This window comes from Notolepis coatsorum (assembly GCF_963971535.1).
Source record: "Notolepis coatsorum genome assembly, chromosome: 7".
In the NCBI taxonomy this organism is placed as follows: domain Eukaryota; kingdom Metazoa; phylum Chordata; class Actinopteri; order Aulopiformes; family Paralepididae; genus Notolepis; species Notolepis coatsorum.
The window spans coordinates 148926155-148946361 of NC_140171.1; the positions used below are offsets into that span (position 1 = coordinate 148926155).

General features: G+C 41.8%; 1 protein-coding gene across 1 annotated transcript; it reads right to left on the bottom strand.

Annotated features, from left to right (window-relative positions):
• Nucleotides 1-11431: 11431 nt before the first annotated feature.
• On the bottom strand, nucleotides 11432-18528 carry LOC311232675 (protein EOLA1). Its single transcript, XM_084319543.1, has 3 exons — nucleotides 18416-18528; nucleotides 17638-17906; nucleotides 11432-13951 (listed from the first exon to the last, which is right to left on the bottom strand). Exons 2-3 carry the CDS (start codon nucleotides 17897-17899, stop codon nucleotides 13743-13745), a joined length of 471 nt encoding a protein of 156 aa, XP_084175669.1. The 5' UTR covers nucleotides 17900-17906; nucleotides 18416-18528; the 3' UTR covers nucleotides 11432-13742.
• Nucleotides 18529-20207: the final 1679 nt, after the last annotated feature.

Sequence of the window (20207 nt, forward strand, 5' to 3'; positions counted from 1 at the left end):
GAAAGAAGAGAAGTAGAGAAGAGAAGAGGAGGAGGAGAGAAGAGGAGGAGAGAAGAGGAGAGGAGGAGAAGAGAAGAGGAGGAGAGGGGGAGAGGAGAGGAGAGGAGAAGAGGAGGAAGGAGAGAAGAGGAGGAGAGAAGAGAAGAGGAGGAGAGGAGGAAGGAGAGAGGAGGAAGGAGAGAAGAGGAGGAGAGAAGAGGAGAGGAGAAGAGGAGGAGAGAAGAGAAGAGGAGGAGAGGAGGAAGGAGAGAAGAGGAGGAGAGAAGAGGAGGAGAGAAGAGAAGAGGAGGAGAGGAGGAAGGAGAGAAGAGGAGGAGAGAAGAGGAGGAGAGAAGAGGAGGAGAGAAGAGAAGAGGAAGAGAGGAGGAAGGAGAGAAGAGGAGGAGAGAAGAGAAGAGAAGGAAGGAGAGAAGAGGAGGAAGGAGAGAAGAGGAGGAGAGAAGAGGAGGAGAAGAGAAGAGGAGGAAGGAGACGGCAGCAGTGAAGGAGGAGGCGGCTAAATAAAGAATGAATTGCAGAGATCATAGAACGAGCACTTATCCCTCTCACTACCACGCTACAGAAGGTCAACCCTTTACTATCGGCTGCTAGCCGTCTGTAGTGTGATAGTAAAGGGTTAACCTTCTGTAGTGTGGTAGTGAAAGGGTTAACCCCGCTGTCGTGCGGCAGTGGAAGGGTTAACCTTCCCGTATTGTCGCAGTGAAAGGGTTGAACCGTTTGGTAGTGCGGCAGTGAAAGGGTTAAATAGATATTTCACTTCAGTGGAACCTCGATCTAATGTCCTCTCGTCGACACGTGAGCGGGTGACCACTGCTGACGAGACCACCGGTCCTCCCGGGTGACTGGCTCCTCGTTCACTTCTGGTCTAAATATCATATTATGGAGAGAAAGAATTCCATTGTACTTCCATTCCATTGTCAACTTCAAACTTCAGATTACTTTATTTTCCTTTTCGGAACTTCATTTGTACAGTGGTTAAAAGACAAACATACAGTCACAATACATAGACACTCACCACTATGAAAGAAAAACAACAGCTTCGTTAAAACTACAGTAAAAAAGACCACTATAAAAAAACACCAACTACATAAAAAAAAACTACAGTACTTAAAGCATGATCTATTAAAATCCACATGGAGCAATTATATATGTTTATTACATGGCGTTTTCACATTCGCCGAAATGCTTGCTTGTGATTGGTCAATAGCCCCCCAATTCCTGATCACCATTCGAAAAAATCGATACGTGTATGCAGTGTTGCAGTGCTGGTATAACTCGGTATAACGGCGTTATACCTCGCTCATTGTCGCAAAATAATTGACCTTCACTACGTTTAAAACACCTCGGCGCGGCGCCTCGGTATTTTAAACTCCGTGTCGGTCAATTATTTTGCGACAATGACCTCGTAGGCATACATTATCCCTTACATATTAGGGCTGACCCCTATTAGTCGATTAGTCGACTAATTGATAAATAACTAAAATAAATAATCCGGCCTCCACCAGACCTGGGCGTTCAGCAGTCTGATGGTGGTTGGCACGAAGCTACCTATAAGCCCCTTTTATTCAGTGTTGAAGCTCTGTATCGACGGCCTGAGGGCCTTCGTTTGTAATGGGTGTGAAGGGTGTGTGTGTGTTGTCCTCGACTATTTGAGAGGCCTTCTTAACTGTCCGTTTCTTGTTGCATATGAATCTGAATACTTCTGAAGTGTAAACAAACTATAGTGCAATACTATTCTGTGTAATATACAGTATGCATCTGTGTCAAAGGTACTTGTTTTTATGAGCTATCAACTTTCCACATAATGTTTGGAATCTCTCTTCCAGCAAGGCAGCATGTAACCATGGTAACGACTCCCCAATAATTCCATTCAAGGCAAAGATACACACTCAAGTTTACAACAAATCTACCGGATCCGCTTACATTTTTCAAAGTTAATAAATATTGTAGCAAATCCAGGGGGCAGCCGAGAATTTTACCCCAGCTGCCCAGACCACCCTAACCCTAACCACATTAATTGATTGATTGATTGATTGATTGATTGAAAGTTTTATTAACAGATTGCAGAATGGGTACAATATGTATGGCTCAATACACACAATTGTTAAGGGAATGCAGACCAGAGAAAGACTTCCGTCTTGTTTACATCAGGGTGCCCCATTTTCAATTCATCAAGACATTTATGATATACAAGATATACAAATACAGTACTGTTTATTTACAGACAGAGTTTCTAAAAGAGAATATACATTTGAGGGGGAGGAAACTGTACATTGGGGGGGGGGGGGGGGGTTGGTCATTTACCGGGGCCAATTTCGAATTGCGACCTCCCATAGGTGCTCTTTTAGAGCAGTTTTGTAGGTGGGTAGGGATTCACATTATTTTACGGCTGAGGGTAGGGCGTTCCATAAGTGGCATAATTGCGAAACGTGTTTAGTCCCTTGTTTGAGCTGAATCTGGGTTGAATTGAGACAGGGGCTGCGCTGACCAGACCACCGGGGCCGCGCTGACCAGACCACACAGCTCTGACCATCAAGTGAAGGGTCCAACCTGTTAGCCAAGGGCTAGTGAATCTAACCAGTCAAGTGAAGGGTTCAACCTGTTAGCCAAGGGCTAGTGAATCTAACCAGTCAAGTGAAGATTTCAACCTGTTAGCCAAGGGCTAGTGAGTCAACTAAAGGGTCCAACCTGTTAGCCAAGGGCTAGCGAGTCTAGTACTAACTAACCTGTTAGCCAAGGGCTAGCGAGTCTACTAACTAACCTGTTAGCCAAGGGCTAGTGAGTCTACTAAACTGTTAGCTAAGGGCTAGCGAGTCTATTAACCTGTTAGCCAAGGGCTAGCCAGTCTACTAACCTGTTAGCCAAGGGCTAGCCAGTCTACTAACCTGTTAGCCAAGGTCTAGGGAGTCTACTAACTTGTTAGCTAAGGGCTAGTGAGTCTACTAACCTGTTAGCCAAGGCCTAGCGAGTCTACTAACCTGTTAGCTAAGGGCTAGTGAGTCTACTAACCTGTTAGCCAAGGGCTAGTGAGTCTACTAACCTGTTAGCCAAGGCCTAGCGAGTCTACTAACCTGTTAGCTAAGGGCTAGTGAGTCTACTAACCTGTTAGCTAAGGGCTAGCGAGTCTACTAACCTGTTAGCCAAGGACTAGGGAGTCTACTAACCTGTTAGCCAAGGGCTAGCGAGTCTACTAACCTGTTAGCCAAGGGCTAGTGAGTACTAACCTGTTAGCCAAAGGCTAGCAAGTATACTAACCTGTTAGCCAAGGCCTAGCGAGTCTACTAACCTGTTAGCCAAGGCCTAGCGAGTCTACTAACCTGTTAGCCAAGGCCTAGCGAGTCTACTAACCTGTTAGCCAAGGGCTAGTGAGTCTACTAACCTGTTAGCCAAGGCCTAGCGAGTCTACTAACCTGTTAGCCAAGGCCTAGCGAGTCTACTAACCTGTTAGCCAAGGGCTAGTGAGTCTACTAACCTGTTAGCCAAGGCCTAGCGAGTCTACTAACCTGTTAGCCAAGGCCTAGCGAGTCTGCTAACCTGTTAGCCAAAGGCTAGCAAGTATACTAACCTGTTAGCCAAGGCCTAGCGAGTCTACTAACCTGTTAGCCAAGGGCTAGTGAGTCTACTAACCTGTTAGCTAAGGGCTAGCAAGTCTACTAACCTGTTAGCCAAGGGCTAGCGAGTACTAACCTGTTAGCTAAGGGCTAGTGAGTCTACTAACCTGTTAGCTAAGGGCTAGTGAGTCTACTAACCTGTTAGCCAAGGGCTAGCGAGTCTACTAACCTGTTAGCTAAGGGCTAGCGAGTCTACTAACCTGTTAGCCAAGGGCTAGCGAGTCTACTAACCTGTTAGCCAAGGGCTAGCGAGTCTACTAACCTGTTAGCCAAGGGCTAGCGAGTCTACTAACCTGTTAGCCAAGGGCTAGCGAGTCTACTAACCTGTTAGCCAAGGGCTAGTGAGTCTACTAACCTGTTAGCCAAGGGCTAGAGAGTCGAGGCATCTGTGGTCGTTACATTATGTAAATTCACATCAAATGCCAAAACAAATACATACAGTTAACTCAGAATTGTCTGTTTTATTGAAGTAGTAGTTTGTTTACTTCAGAAGTATGATATTTAGACTATGCCCCCAAAATGAATGGAAGTGATCTGAGAAGCCCGACACCTGGGAGGAACGGTGGTGTTGACAGCAAACGACAGGGACAGCAGCGGTCACTAACTTACTAGAGATTCAAGAGATTTATTAGTCACATACATACATGAGACATGTAGTGAATGCCTGCCTTGATTGTGCAAGAAAATACAAATAATAATAGAATAAAATAGAATAGATAATAATACTAGTAGATGGAGGTGAGACTGCTGACAAGTTCTATTAAAGATAAATATCTCTTGTAAGATTTGAAAGTTGCACAGACCGCCCACCAAACAAACCAATACGTATAAACCACATCTATGATATATACTATTCTGTACTTGTGTCTGGAAGCTCATACGTGACACAACTATTTTAGTAGGCATTTTGATGTGGAACATTTAGAAGTTATACAGTAAAAAAAAACAGCCATACAATTTTGGAACCCAAAATGATGTGACGAAAAAAAGATGTTGATTCTGCTGCATTGTGGATTTAGATTTACCTGTTGATAGTTTCCTTTGTGCGTGAATTTCTACTGCATACTGTTTCGTAAGTAGCGTGCGGTCTACTAATGCATACTATTTAGTAGCTGGCATGCAGTGTGTGAGCCTTCAGAAGCGGTGCGTGTTGTTGTCGGCTGTTGACTTCATCGTTGGGTAACTCATTATGATGACTTACAGTCATAATTAATAAGAAACTAATGGTTGATGTATGGAATACAATTGAGTCATGTTCCCTAAACTAGGTGTCAGGACCCAAATTGGGTCACTGTTGGGACTGTTTCCTGTGAGTCGCCACGTGAGAGCAGTTCTAATGAGGGGGACACTTGAAAAAGGCCACAGGCCGAAACGTTGTGTTAAATTATATTAAACCTGGGAACACTGCAGACGGTGTGCTGACTTTTTTTCCACAACTTTACATATCTATTTGAGTCAAGCACCCGACTATACTTTGGATGTGCGTGAGTCTTTTCTACTCTTTACATCAGAACCAGTTGAGTTGTGCAGGAGACGCTGGGTTCGAGCCCAGCTCTCCGCATTGCTATCAGCTTGGCTGGTCGTTCATACTAACACAATTGGCAGTATTAGGGGGTGGGAAAGCTGATGGGTGGGAATCGGACGTTGTGGACAGCGACTCCTACAGGTCGGTTGGTGCGCCTGCGCAGCAGAATCAGGAAGCGACGGGGGCGGCGTGTCCCTCCCACGCAGACCCCCGCCGCTGAGAGATTGCGCTGTGCAGGTGAAAAGATGCGACGGCTGCTTCCTCGAGTACCGGAGGGGACACGTGATGCAAGGCTTCGTCCACATTGCAGCCGGCTTGTGGGAGGCATGGCCTAACAGCGTTCGAGACAGGGGAGGGTAGAATTGGACGATACAAAATTGGGATGGGAGAAAAATAGAAAATGGGAGAAAAAAGTAGATAAAAAAATAATAAAAATAAACAGTTGAGTTGAACAGTGATAGTTCACTTTAGTTTTTTCTTCTTTTACGTGGAGGGGCTGGTAGCAGAAGGTGAACCGGAGGGGGTTGTAATTTCAGCACTCAATACTTTTTCAGATTTATTTTTTAATGTCGAGTCTCATCACCAGTGCTGATGGGAAACGGTTATTCAGTGACAGTGAAAACAAAGCTGGCTTTGTCCATGTCGACTACCCACGCTTTGTGATCTATTGTTTGTAAAGATCTTTCTGTAACGTTGCCTGTAAAACAAATGAGAGTATCTAGATATTGAGATATTTACTGTCCGTTACAGTGGTGAACTGTTCTGCATGTCAGTTTCTTAAAAAAGGGAAAAAAGATTATAAGCCAATAAAGCTAGTTATATTATACTGTATATATATATATATATATATATATATATATATATATATATATATATATATATATATATATATATATATATATATATATATATCTGTCTGTCTGTCTCTACTTTAACTGTTCTATCTTTACCAAGGGTTCAAACTCAATCACAAAGGTGACCGAAATTGAAAAATACAGATGACCTTGTGGGCCAGACACACTAGACTAGACTGACTAGAGGTCACTAGCTTAATTGGTAATTTTGTTTATCTATTCCATTTATGTCATCAATATGTTGATTGTAAATGCACTTCTGGTCATTCTCTGGTGCCTCGATGATTATAAGGAAGGCTATTGGTTTCAATAAAAGGTGGGTATGGAGGTGTCCTTTATGGATGTCATATATCCAGGACCAGGGGTGTAAAGTACTTCGTTACAATACTGTTTTTGGGGATTTGTACTTTACTCGAGTATTATTAGATTTGTATACTTGTACTTTTACTCAATTACATTTCAGAGAAAAAAACATACTTTTTACTCCTTACATTTAAAATGCAGACCTACAAAGTACAAATCTTGCAGGTCCAACCATTTTAATTAGTATATTTGTTTCTCTGGCCAAACTAACGTTAACGTTATTAATTCTGCGGACGCACTTTATTTAAAAACTGCCAATCAAATCCCCATCAATGGAAAATGAACCCGCCCATACCCATGCTGATTGGTCCTTGTGCAAGACTAGAAAGCGGGGATCTTTGATTAAACACCTGCTATCAGAAGAATAGACAGTCAGAAAAAAAAATTTTACTTTTAAGTACTTTTTTAAAGTAGAAACCTTTTTACTTTTACTCGAGTGTGTTTTTAGCCAGATACTCTGACTTTTACTTGAGTAAGAAGACCAATACTTTAACATTTTGAGTACCAACGAATCACGCTATATGTCGTTAGTTCATGCCGACCGTTGAGTGCCAGCGACGACAAATAGCGTTTTTTTGTCGTTTTTTTTTAATTATTTTAATTCATATTTCATCAATCTAGTCTCACATTAGTGCTGCAAACTCTCTCTGAGCTCCATTGGGAAAATACCGCCCCCTATCGTCTCTCCGTTGTACTGCACCCCATTGGATTAGACTGAATGAAACACATGGGGGGGGGGGGGGGGGGTCCAGTTTCCTCATTTTACTTCTCCGGCAAGCCATCCGAAGAGATCCAAGTCATTGCCGAGCCGCAAAACAGCGTGGAATACATATTTCCAGTACCCAGCGCTGAATCAATAAACGCGATCGATATTTGGAATGGCGATCAGGAATTGGAATAATCTTTTTGGAGAACATCTGATCTGAGGTAAGGAATCTATTTGACCAGTCTTAGGATAATCAGCTGTTTTCACAGAGATATCAGCGTGTGCCCTATGTGTGTGTGTGCGCTGATCAGGAAATGAGAGAATCGATTTTTCAGCTCGCTTCTCTAGCGTGCATAAGTACACATATACTATCGATAATCTAGCGTTTATTTAAAATGACAACGTTTTTTGTGTATTCCAGAATATTCCAGTAAAGGGCGATTATCACGGAATCTTTATATTTTCCTGAAACTTTCAAGAAAACGAGGGTTTTTCAAAATGGTATAAAACGGAAATGAACCGATTAAAAAACAATCCGTTTCGACAATGTTGACTGCAAACAAGTCATTGATAAGCGACGGCCAGATTAGACACATAGCCATAATTTAAGACATAGTTTATGCCTTCACAACGCTATCATTGAAGTGGGTGGTGGCATTCAACGGGGGTAAGGCATGGCTGGTAATCAAAGTGTCATTTCAGGGTACTTTTTACACCCCAGGTCAGTGGGCTGAGCGGAGATGATGGTGGCAGTTGATAATAAAATTATGTTTGAGAATAAACTGCCTTTGTCTTTTTTTTAAAGTAATCTTAAAAACCCAGGGTATAGGTCCACCGAGCACGGAAATAAATAAGTCCGATCATGAAGTGAAGAAAAATCTTTTTTATTTTAACTTCTTGGCAATACATATGAAGAGAAAACTGATCATACAAATATCTGTAAACATTGTAGCAAAGATATCGTTCAATATATAAAATCAATATAACATTTTATTTAGCAAATTACATAATTATAAAAAAAGAAATTATATTTGTAGAAGCCCCCCCTCCCCCTTAAAAAGCTAAACAAATATTTGACCTGTAGAGTACACACAGCATGAGCAGTGATATTTAGGCGTGTTTACCCACAGGCCTATAAGCTGAAGCAGTGATATTTAGGCGTGTTTACCCCCAGGCCTATAAGCTGAAGCAGTGATATTTAGGCGTGTTTACCCCCAGGCCTATAAGCTGAAGCAGTGATATTTAGGCGTGTTTACCCCCAGGCCTATAAGCTGAAGCAGTGATATTTAGGCGTGTTTACCCCCTGGGGAGAATACTATACTATACCACTACACTGCTACGACCATCCTGATCCTCTGCTCTGTGGAGCTGTGTCCCATTTATTCCATTAATGTCCTGAAATATCAAACGAATGAGCTGCCCCCTCATGCTAGTAAGACTAGATTTGTGTTGTTTTATAGAGACAGAAATATTGACTATTATAATGGGCAGATATCTACTGTAAGTGGCTCTTACTCGTATAGTCACGGAGTATAAACATCTGGTGGCTCGACGAGACATTTACATTTAAGTTCCATGTGGATATTCTTGCCTCCATGCTGGGACAGAAACAGATCCAGCTTCCCTCTGATTAATAGAATTGTTGAGTTTTGGATTATGGTGATGTAATTTATAGGCTGCAACATCAACTCTTGAACCTCATGAATTCTGCATATCACTCAGCTCTTAGGCGAGTATCATATCTGTCATGTGTCCTGTATGATAGGGTGGGTTAGCCTCCTCTTGCAGAAAGGCACAACAAACACTGGTATTTGTTTATTTTGAAAGCCCTTATTGGTAAGCAACCTCTTTATATCTCTTCACTGTTAGAATGGAATATTGGAACATAATCGACTCCCATCTAATGACTGGATGGTTCTTAGGGTTCCTCAAGTGTGTTCTGATCTACTGACTGGATGGTTCTTAGGGTTCCTCAAGTGTGTTCTGATCTAATGACTGGGTGATTCTTAGGGTTCCTCCAGTGTGTTCTGATCTAATGACTGGATGATTCTTAGGGTTCCTCCAGTGTGTTCTGATCTAATGACTGGATGGTTCTAGGGTTCCTCCAGTGTGTTCTGATCTAATGACTGGATGGTTCTAGGGTTCCTCCAGTGTGTTCTGATCTAATGACTGGATGGTTCTAGGGTTCCTCCAGTGTGTTCTGATCTAATGACTGGATGGTTCTTAGGGTTCCTCAAGTGTGTTCTGCTCTAATGACTGGATGGTTCTAGGGTTCCTCCAGTGTGTTCTGATCTAGGGAAGTCAGCTTTTTCTGATGACACCTCTAACTCTTGGAATGTCCTCCAACTCTCTCTGAAGGTGGAGGTTCTGGAATGTTTAAGCGTGATGATTTCTGGCCATTGGGAGACGACCTGGAATAGTTTTTGGTTGATCTTTTGTGTCTCATTTTCTGTGAATATTGCCGCTTTATTTGTGTCACGATATTTGTAATATCGTTGTTTCTGTAAATCAGGGAAACCTCAGAAACTGACTTTTTAAATCAAATGTTTAAATAAAGGTTGAGCATGTTTATAAGATTGATGGTAAATTTGAGGGTAGAATGGGCGGCTACGTGGCGTAGTGGGCAAGGCGCTCGCCACGAATGCGGAGACGCTGGGATCGCCTGTTCGATCCCAGCGCTCCACATTGCTTTCAGTTTAGCTGGTCGTCCGCAGTAATACACATTGGCCGTATTACGGGGAGGGAAACTGAAGGGTGGGGATCGGGCGTTGTGGACAGCGACTCCTACAGGTCGGTTGGTGCGCCTGCGCAGTAGAATCAGGAAGTGTCGGGGGCAGCGTGAGCCTCCCACGCGTTACTCCTCGCCACTGAGAGATCGAGCTGCGCAGGTGAAAAGATGCGACTGCTGTTACCTCAAGTACCGGAGGGGACTTGTGCTATGTATGACTTAGTCCACATTGCAGCCGGCTTGTGGGAGGCAAGAAACAGCGTTCGTGACAGGGGAGGGTTGAATTGGATGATACGAAATTGGGATGGGAGAAAATATAGAAAATGGGAGAAAAAGTGGATAAAAAAAAAAAATTTGAGGGTAGAATTTTGTGGAGTAGTTTGTAACGATATTATGGATTCACCCCGAGCACGTCCTCAGCTCCTGGGTGATAACTAATAACTGGAATAGTTTTTATTGTAATTTTTTCAAATGTGCTCTGGAGCAAGAACCAGATCAATAACAACCCCATAACCTCCTGGAGCGGCATCTAGCCTTTTAAAAAATGTTCACATCTCCTGACCTATTAGTCATACAGTTGAGTACAATTTGTACTCATGGAGAACAAATTTGACATAAGGATTTATGAAGACGGCTATATTGGATTTCCCACAATTTTTTTTTCTTAGCACATTAAAAGGTCAAATCTGTAATGCAGTCAAACAGCTAAATCTATAGCGGTTTTATACAACTTATGCCTCACATTCACCCATTCACTGACACATTCACACCGACAGGCAACTATGCAAGTGAAGGTGGTCAACCTGCTCTGCTCATCAGGAGCCATTAGGAGTTAAGTGCCTTGCTCAGGGAGCAGGCACTACCTAGGAGGAGCCGGTATCGAACCAGGACCCTTCCGATTACCAGACGGACGCTCTACCTCCTGAGCCACTGGAGGTAAGGAGCAAAAGAGAGCCTCTTTGTATGTTTTGGTTTGATGTGCAGGTGGGATGTGAGTGTGTATAGGGGAGGACACGCCTCAAAGCCCACGTTTAAAAAAAATTATAAAATAAAATAATGTAAAAGTGTGTATGGTTTATGTAGAGGGGATCCATACTGCCCTCTAGTGGTCAGAAAATAATGATTGCTTTAAAAAGGAACATGCCAACATTATGGGAAATGCGCACACCATCCTTTCCAGAGTCAGGATAGATACCAATTTCCTCTCCGTGTGTTCAGTAGAAAGCTAGCCGGCTACAAGCTAGCCTAGTTTAGCACAAATTAATAGAAGCGGATACAGACCACTAGCCTAGTTTTTAAAAAATAACTAAATGTTTCCTTTAAGCAGAGACATCTTTGCGTGGGGTCACAGCTTCTGGGGCTTAACGTTGAAGATTAGGTTGAGGTTTCTTGTTAGGCTTAATGTCAGGTTTAGGAGAATGATAAGGTTATGGGTTAGGGAAATTAATCTAAGTTAATGCATTAATGTAGGGATGAGTTCGAATGTTCAAAAAGTCGTGCCAGTCTCCCCATTCGATTTTCATGTCAGAGTCAAAAAATTTATATATAATATATATATATATATATATATATATATATATATATATATTTAGAGGCAGCCTAATTTTCATAGCCTAATTGATCTAAAAGATGCACATGCTACTGTTTGTTTATTAAAACCGGTTGATGGTTAACGCAATGCTGTTATTATTATAGGCTACGATGGTGAATGGTGTCATTTTGATTTATTGTCGGTCAGCTGAGCCGATCAACGTTCTGAAGTGCCTATTTATGTGCAATACCCTTTGATTTTAATGATCCATTCTATTAAAAAGAATAACTGAATTGAACTGAAACTGAACATTTTAACTGAATTTAAACTGAAACAGAAAATAACAATTTCATGTTTCGAATTTCTTAAGAACAGTAGACTATTCGAAAATGATTTTAGTCAGTCATGCACATCCCTAATGCATTGTCCTCAATTTCGTCTCAGTTGTGTGTGTGGGTCCATAGATGTCGTAAGACGATGTTGAACCTCTGTGATATTTGAATCCTATGCATGTTGCTTTGATCTGTAGATTCTATAAAGTATTTAAAATGTGTGTGTGTATGTGTACATGTGTGTGTGTGTGTTAATCCCAGCATGTTTGGCCTGTGTGATAATAATTCAGAGGTGTTCTGTAACATCTCAGCCAACACCCCTGACGTTGTGGTGGTTAATGAGAGCAGTAGAGAGGTGTTTATTCTAGAGGTTGGCTGCACCTTCGACCACAGCCTGGAGGAAGCCTTTTTAACCAAGTTGCTGAAATATCAGCAGCTCAAGCTGAACATCTCACAACTAGGCTACAAGTGTCAACTTTTAGTTTTCATTTCCGGCAGCCTGGGTCATGTTCACCAGGGGTGCAGTCGTAATTTCAGAAGTGGTTGTACTCCGTTTATAATGACGTCACGTGCACGCGCGCATGCACATAAATGTTGCCTCGTGTGCGACAGAACAGCCCCGACCAGCATTATGATTAGAATGAGTATTATGCATAAATAGTAGGAAACATGTTTGTATAGGAAATTACTAGTTTCAGTTTAGTTTTTGTAAATATTGCCTTGAAATAGAGAAGCTGAAAAAGGTAGCAGGATGTAGCCTTCAATATATAAATAAATTATATTGTCAACAGATATGGTTGAAAAACAAACAATGTTTTAAATGTAATTGTAGATACAATATTGTAGTTACAATTTCTTTAATTGAATTAACTTAAACTAGAAAAGTAAATACAAACTAAATTAACAATGTAACTTACAGTTTACAGAAGGACAGTTTTCTTCTGAAGCACAACTTAATGTCCAGAAATGTCTCATCCTTCCAGTCGGGACCATTTGTCACAAACCCCCACCAATTGGTACAGGGCATGTATGTTGGTTTTGCTCTTCTCGTTATTTGTTATGCTATTGCTATGCTGTTGTTATGCAAAGACAAGTAGCCATGCGAGTACCGGTACTTGGCGCACGGCACGACGAGTCGAGTGAAAGCTGTGAACGCATTTTTGTGTGCGCGCGCGCGCTTCTGCTCAGAAAAGTGGTGGAACGGCGTGGTACCGCGTGGCATGAGCACTGCACCCCTGATGTTCACCAGCTGGTGGTTAGGGGCCTTCAGAGGGCCCACATCTCCAAGAGAAGAGCTATTGTTCTATATCTGCTATTATTGGTAGCCGCTCTATTTGGAGACGGCGTGGCTTTTTGTACCCATAGAGTAGATATAGTTTTACGGTAATGCTATATTGTATCCGTTAACCCACATTTGAAACATCCTCTGTGTTAATATTGTGTACGATGGTTGCTGCACAGTCACAAACATAACTGAATGACTCCCAATGAGCTGAATGCACTATTAGTGTTTATGTCCTTAATGTACTTTGTATTTATGTGGACATAAACAAAGCATTTAAAATGTGTGTGCGTCTATGTGTGTGTGTCTATGCGTGCGTTTGGATACATGTGTCCATGTGAGTGTGTTTGCTAGACGGTCAGGGCAGTAGCTGTGTTGGTATCTCCACAGTCCAGATGGACGGTCAGGGCAGTAGCTGTGTTGGTATCTCCACAGTCCAGGTAGATGGTCAGGGCAGTAGCTGTGTTGGTATCTCCACAGTCCAGGTAGATGGTCAGGGCAGTAGCTGTGTTGGTATCTCCACAGTCCAGGTAGATGGTCAGGGCAGTAGCTGTGTTGGTATCTCCACAGTCCAGGTGTAGATGGTCAGGGCAGTAGCTGTGTTGGTATCTCCACAGTCCAGATGGATGGTCAGGGCAGTAGCTGTGTTGGTATCTCCACAGTCCAGATGGACGGTCAGGGCAGTAGCTGTGTTGGTATCTCCACAGTCCAGATGGACGGTCAGGGCAGTAGCTGTGTTGGTATCTCCACAGTCCAGGTAGATGGTCAGGGCAGTAGCTGTGTTGGTATCTCCACAGTCCAGGTAGATGGTCAGGGCAGTAGCTGTGTTGGTATCTCCACAGTCCAGATGTCTTTGTGGCCCCTCGAGTACAGTGGAGCCTTCAACCAGCGAGGGTTGGAAAGGCGGGTCAGGTGCTTCTCTTGTAGACCTATCAGAATGGCAGAACGCTCCAGAGCCGACAGATCCTCCTCTGGCAGAGGTGAGGGGCAAAGCCAAGTCTCGCCCACGTCAACCAGGCCTGAGAAACACATGGGAGGCAATTAACACACCAATTATGTCTGTAAATACCCTTAAAAAACAAATCTCGAAACAATTAATATAAATAAAGGTCTCTATCACCAACCGATATGACACAATGGTGATTCTAACTATACCCAGTTCACAAATGCTTTTACATTTGCTGTTCTAAACAGGGGAAATCATTTGGCACAGAATGCTTTTTACATTCAACAGCAGTTGTATTTATTTTTTTAAGTAATAGAAGACACAGTTAGCATGTATTTAAAGGGGAACTATTTTACTATTTCTTTCACTATTTGGGCAATTTTACACAATTCCTGTGAGTTTATGGAACACATCTGTAAGGTTTTTTTCAACAAAAAAAGAGAGAGAGAAAATAGAGGTGGAGGTGCTGCGAGTGGTCCCGGAATGTTGCCATGTAGGTGGCAGTTGGCTACAAGCATAGACAGGGCGGGCGTTATTATGCAGATGAGAAACCCCTGACGTCACAGATACACTAAATTTCAGACAATATTGTGAGATGAGAATTGGAATAATGCGCCAAATTGAGAATTAGAGACATAGATCCTATTAATATAAGCTAGAAATATAGCTATAGCTAATATAGCTAGAAAATAATGCTAAACACTGGAAAAGGCCATTTATAAGATAGTTCCCCTTTAAGATGGAAAGCACAACAGTGGAGAAAGCACAACAGTGCAGAAAGCACAACAGTGCAGAAAGCACAACAGTGCAGAAAGCACAACAGTGGAAAAAGCACAACAGTGCAGAAAGCACAACAGTGGATGACCACTTTAACCCCATAGTCACTGTTCCATTTCAAATCGATAAGGGGTGTATGACTCATCCTGGGGTTCAAATGACTAAAGATAGGAAATGCAGAGGCACTTTAAACTTTACTCCAATTATTGAAAAGACCCAAAAGGTTGTTTGTAATATTATCATCATTTTTATTTATCCGTACATGGAATCACCACAGTCCAACAGTACATATTCACATAATTCACAAAAAATACCATGGCCGAAAGGAACAGGAAGAAGAAAAAATCTTATATAAATTTTATAACAATTTTTATATTGTAGGCTATATAAGAACAAGACATTATTTTAAAATAAATGGTTTAATAATGGCATTACACTAGTGAGTCAGTTGTATAGTAAAGAAGGGTTACTAACTTACTGTACAACTACGCAGAATCTCTCACCAGGTATAACATACCAATACACTCAAAATAGTTTTCTATAAAGTTTGTTTTTCTTTTAATAGAGACATGAACTCTAGAATAAGGGCTTTGTTTCAGGACAACATTTTATTGGAGTAAGTTTGTTAGTAATATTGACTGGAAAAAGTTTTGGTCCTTACCACAAAAGTTCCTTCCAACAAATAAGTTTAATTTAAGTTGGTCCACAGTTGTTATCCAGTGAAACATTTATTACAAAAGTTAAAGAGTGACATAGATGTGAATAGCTCTTTCTGTGAATTGCATCCTGAAACGTGCTCCCATTTGTTTTGATCTTTTCATTGTACACATGGACTGTGGAAATATGTACATTTTATAGTTGACTAAATGTTCTCATATTTCACTTTCTACTAAAGAAATATTATATTTGGTTGCTATTACTTTATTGAAGATAAGAATACATTTTTCCTCATTCATCCAATTTTACGTTAGGGAATGGAACAAAACATGTCAATGATTCTACCTGACAAAACAAAAAAGCAATCAAAACAATTAATGTATGCATTCGTTTTAACATTTTTAAGGGAACGTATTGTCATACACTTTATTTCTATTTTTATTTTACATTAAATTAGTTTGCTTTGTTTTCACCATGTTTCATATCTGTATAATTTTGAAGTGTTCGTTTGATACTGTCTGTGTATGTTGTAATACAATATTTATATACTTTTCCTTATAATAATACAAATGAAAAAAAAGTACTCAACATTTTGGGAAATTAGCTCATTTGCCATCTACCATGGAGAAAAAGGTATGTATCTTAACACTCCAACATTTTGGGAACCCTGGAGTTAGACAAGAAGATGCATACCCTTTTCTTCTCTGTGCATGCAGTAGGAGTAGGAAGACGTTGGGAACTAGGCTAATGGAGGAACCTACTTCCAGTGACTGACGCTAAGCTAGGCTAACGGTGCGCGTCTTCCTACTCCTACTGCATGCACAGAGAAGAAAAAGGTATGTATCTTCTTGTCTAACTCCAGGGTAGATGGCAAATAAGCTAATTTCCCAAAATGTTGGAGTGTTCCTAAAAACAAAATTACAAACATCTCAAAACAAACTGGTCAGACTACTGCTTGACCTTACTCCTAGAACCCACCTCACCCCTGCCCACTTTGACAACCTAGGATGGCTTAGAGTAGACGACAGAGTACAGCAACTTGCAATGGGCCTGGTCTACAAGATACACTACGCGACCAAGGTACCCATGTACATGTCAAAATAATTCCCAAAGGTCAGTGAATACCACGATCACAACACCAGAGGGAGCTCCACAAATCATGTTAAACCCAGATTCGGCTCAAACAAGGGACTAAACACGTTTAGCAATTATGCCACATCAATGTGGAACGCCCTACCCACAGCTGTAAAGGAATGTGAAACACTACCCACTTTCAAAAACACTCTCAAAAAACACCTACGGGAGACTGCAATTCTAAACTGGCCCCTGTAAATGTCCTAACACAACCCCCCCCCCCCAATGTACAGTAAATGACCAAGTATGGTCTTGTCAATATTCCAATGTACAGTTTTGCTTGTTCAGTTGTACAGTGTCCCCCACCCACTCCTCCTACCCAACCTCCCCCCCCCCCCAACCCCCTCCAATGTACAGTTTCTATGTCAAATGTATATACTCTCTTTTCTGGACTCTTTTCGTATCACAAACAGTACTGTATTTGCAAATCTGGTATGTCATAAATGTATAGATGTAGTAGTACTGTCTATCTGTATGTATGTCATGTCATGATGAATTGAAAATGGGGGACCCTGATGTAAACAAGACGAAAGTCTTTCTCAGGTCTGCATCCCCTTAACAATTGTTTGTATTGAGCTGTACTGTACTGTACCCATTCTGCAATCTGTTAATAAAATTTTCAATCAATCAATCAATCAATCAATTCCTTTAAAGTTACAGGGTCCAGAAGACTTTAGGCTTGATGGTGGAGTTGATGGTGGGGTTTTTGTATCACAAACAGTACTGTATTTGTAGATCTGGTATGATAAAAGTCTAGATGTGAGGGGCGCTCCAGTAGCACACCATGTACCGCGCCGCGTCGCGGATCGGCCGACCCGAGTTCGATTCCCGGACCCGCCGTTATTTGCCGAATGTCTTCCCCTGCTCTCTCCCGTTTCACCCTCACTGTATCTGTCGGTCATGTCTGACCAGGAAAAGCGATAAACGCTAAAAAATAAATCTTAAAAAAAGAAGATGTAAGTACAGTACTGTCTATCTGTATGTCATGTATGTCATGTCATGATGAATTGAAAATGGGGGACCCTGATGTAAACAAGACGAAAGACTTTCTCTGGTCTGCATCCCCTTAACAATTGTGTGTATTAAGCCGTACTGTATTGTACTGTACTGTATTGTACCCATTCTGCAATCTGTTAATAACATTGTCAATCAATCAATGAATCAATGGGACTCTGGGGGGGTTCGTTTTACCTGCCACCACGCCGCGGCCAAACCTCTCGCTTGAGTCCAGGAGCGCTTGGATCTGCGCGCGGTCCATCCCGAGCACGTCGGTCAGCACCGCCCTCCAGTCCTCGCCCTCCCAGTCCCTCTGCGCGATGTGGACGGCCAGGGTCTGGTTCTGCAGCGTGGACAGCACGGGCCTCCAGCGGGTCTCCACCGTCTTCACGCCGTCCAGGATCAGGCCGGCGTACGGCTGTCGGAAGGACAGACAGGCCACGTGGAGACCAGACATCTCTGGGCTGGTGGATGGACAGTGTTATTAACAGATTATAGAATGGGTACAGTACAGTACAGTACAGTACGGCTCAATACACACAATTGTTAAGGGGATGCAGACCAGAGGAATACTTTCGTCTTGTTTACATCAGGGACCACCATTTTCAATTCATAGTGACATTTATGACATACATGACGTACAGATAGACAGTACTGTACTTACATCTAGACATTTATGACATACCAGATCTACAAATATACAGTACTGTTACATCTAGACATTTATGACATACCAGATCTACAAATAGACAGTACTGTTACATCTAGACATTTATGACATACCAGATCTACAAATAGACAGTAGTTACATCTAGACATTTGACATACCAGATCTACAAATATACAGTAGTTACATCTAGACATTTATGACATACCAGATAAATATACAGTACTGTTACATCTAGACATTTATGACACATACCAGATCTACAAATAGACAGTACTGTTACATCTAGACATGTATGACACATACCAGTACAGTAGGTAGGATCGGCAGGGATTGTTAGGTGGAAATCAATTGTTTGCAATGGAAATTATTGTTCAGACCTGCTGCCCCAATTTGTTATGAAGACTAGCAGAAAAAACATGGACTGCTAGTACTAGTAGTAGTAAAGTCTGTTTCTGGTAAAAACATATTTAATAACTGCTGTAGCGAAATGATGACATCATCACACACTGTTGAGCTTCTGAAGAAATGTAAACTAGAGCTGCGCGTCGCTGCTGTTGTTGCTACATGCGGTCCTGCAGCAACTTTAAACCTGCATGTCGCCCCCTGCTGTATTGGAGTACGTATGACAGTGGTTATAATAAGAACAAGTAGAGGACAATAATTTTAGCACTTTGAGATTTTCACAAATATAAAGTGCGGTACAAATTGAATTTATTATTATTATTATTAATAATGATGCTCGTGCTAAGTGCAGGCGTATTAACAGTTTTACAATTCTTTGAATCATAACAACAACAACATTCTCTATGAATTAATTGAAAATGGGGGACCCTGATGTAAACAAGACAAACGTCTTTCTCTGGTCTGCATTCCCTTAACAAGTGTGTGTATTGAGCCGTACTGTATTGTAACCATTCTCCAATCTGTTAAATAAAGTTTTCATTCATTCATTCATTCATTCATTCATTCATTCATTCATTCATTCATTCATTCATTCATTCATTCATTCATTCATTCTTGTCATATGGGAGAGACCACAGCCTTATGTGTATATCAGGATAGCATTGATATGCGAAGGTTTGATTGATTGATTGATTGATTGATTGATTGAACATTTTATTAACAGATTGCAGAATGGGTACAATACAGTACAGCTCAATACACACAATTGTTAAGGGGATGCAGACCAGAGAAAGACTTTCGTCTTGTTTACATCAGGGTCCCCCATTTTCAATTCATCATAACATAATATGACATACATGACATACAGATAGACAGTACTGCTACATCTATACATTTATGACATACCAGATTTACAAATACAGTACTGTTTGTGATACAAAAAGAGTCTACAAAAGAGAGTATATACATTTGACGTAGAAACTGTACATTGGAGGTGGTTGGGTGGGGGGGATGGGTAGGCGGGTGGGTAACTGTACATTGGATTATCGACGAAACCTTACTTGGTCCCAAGAAGAGGGTCTTGTGTATTATTGGGTTAGGACATTTACTGTACATTGGAGGGGGTTGGTTGGGTTAGGACATTTACAGGGGCCAGTTTCGAATTGCAGTCTCCCGTAGGTGTGCTTTGAGAGTGGGTTTTGAAAGTGGGTAGTGATTCACATTCCTTTACAGCTGTGGGTAGGGCGTTCCACATTGATGTGTGGCATAATTGCGAAACGTGTTTAGTCCCTTGTTTGAGCCGAATCTGGGTTTAACATGATTTGTGGAGCTCCCTCTGGTGTTGTGGTCGTGGTATTCACTGACCTTTGGGAAGTATTTTGACATGTACATGGGTACCTTAGTCGTGTAGTGTATCTTGTAGACCAGGCCCATTGCAAGTTGCTGTACTCTGTCGTCTACTCTAAGCCATCCTAGGTTGTCAAAGTGGTCAGGGGTGAGGTGGGTTCTAGGAGTCAGGTCAAGCAGTAGTCTGACCAGTTTGTTTTGAGATGTTTGTAATTTTGTTTTTAGCGCCTTTGAGGTGCTTTTGTGACGGATCATATTGGTCTGCGTTGTGTTGATGTTAAATGAGAATGTCCCGAGGGGGAGTCGAACAGGGGGCTCCCGCGTCCGCGGGCGACGACACAGGCCG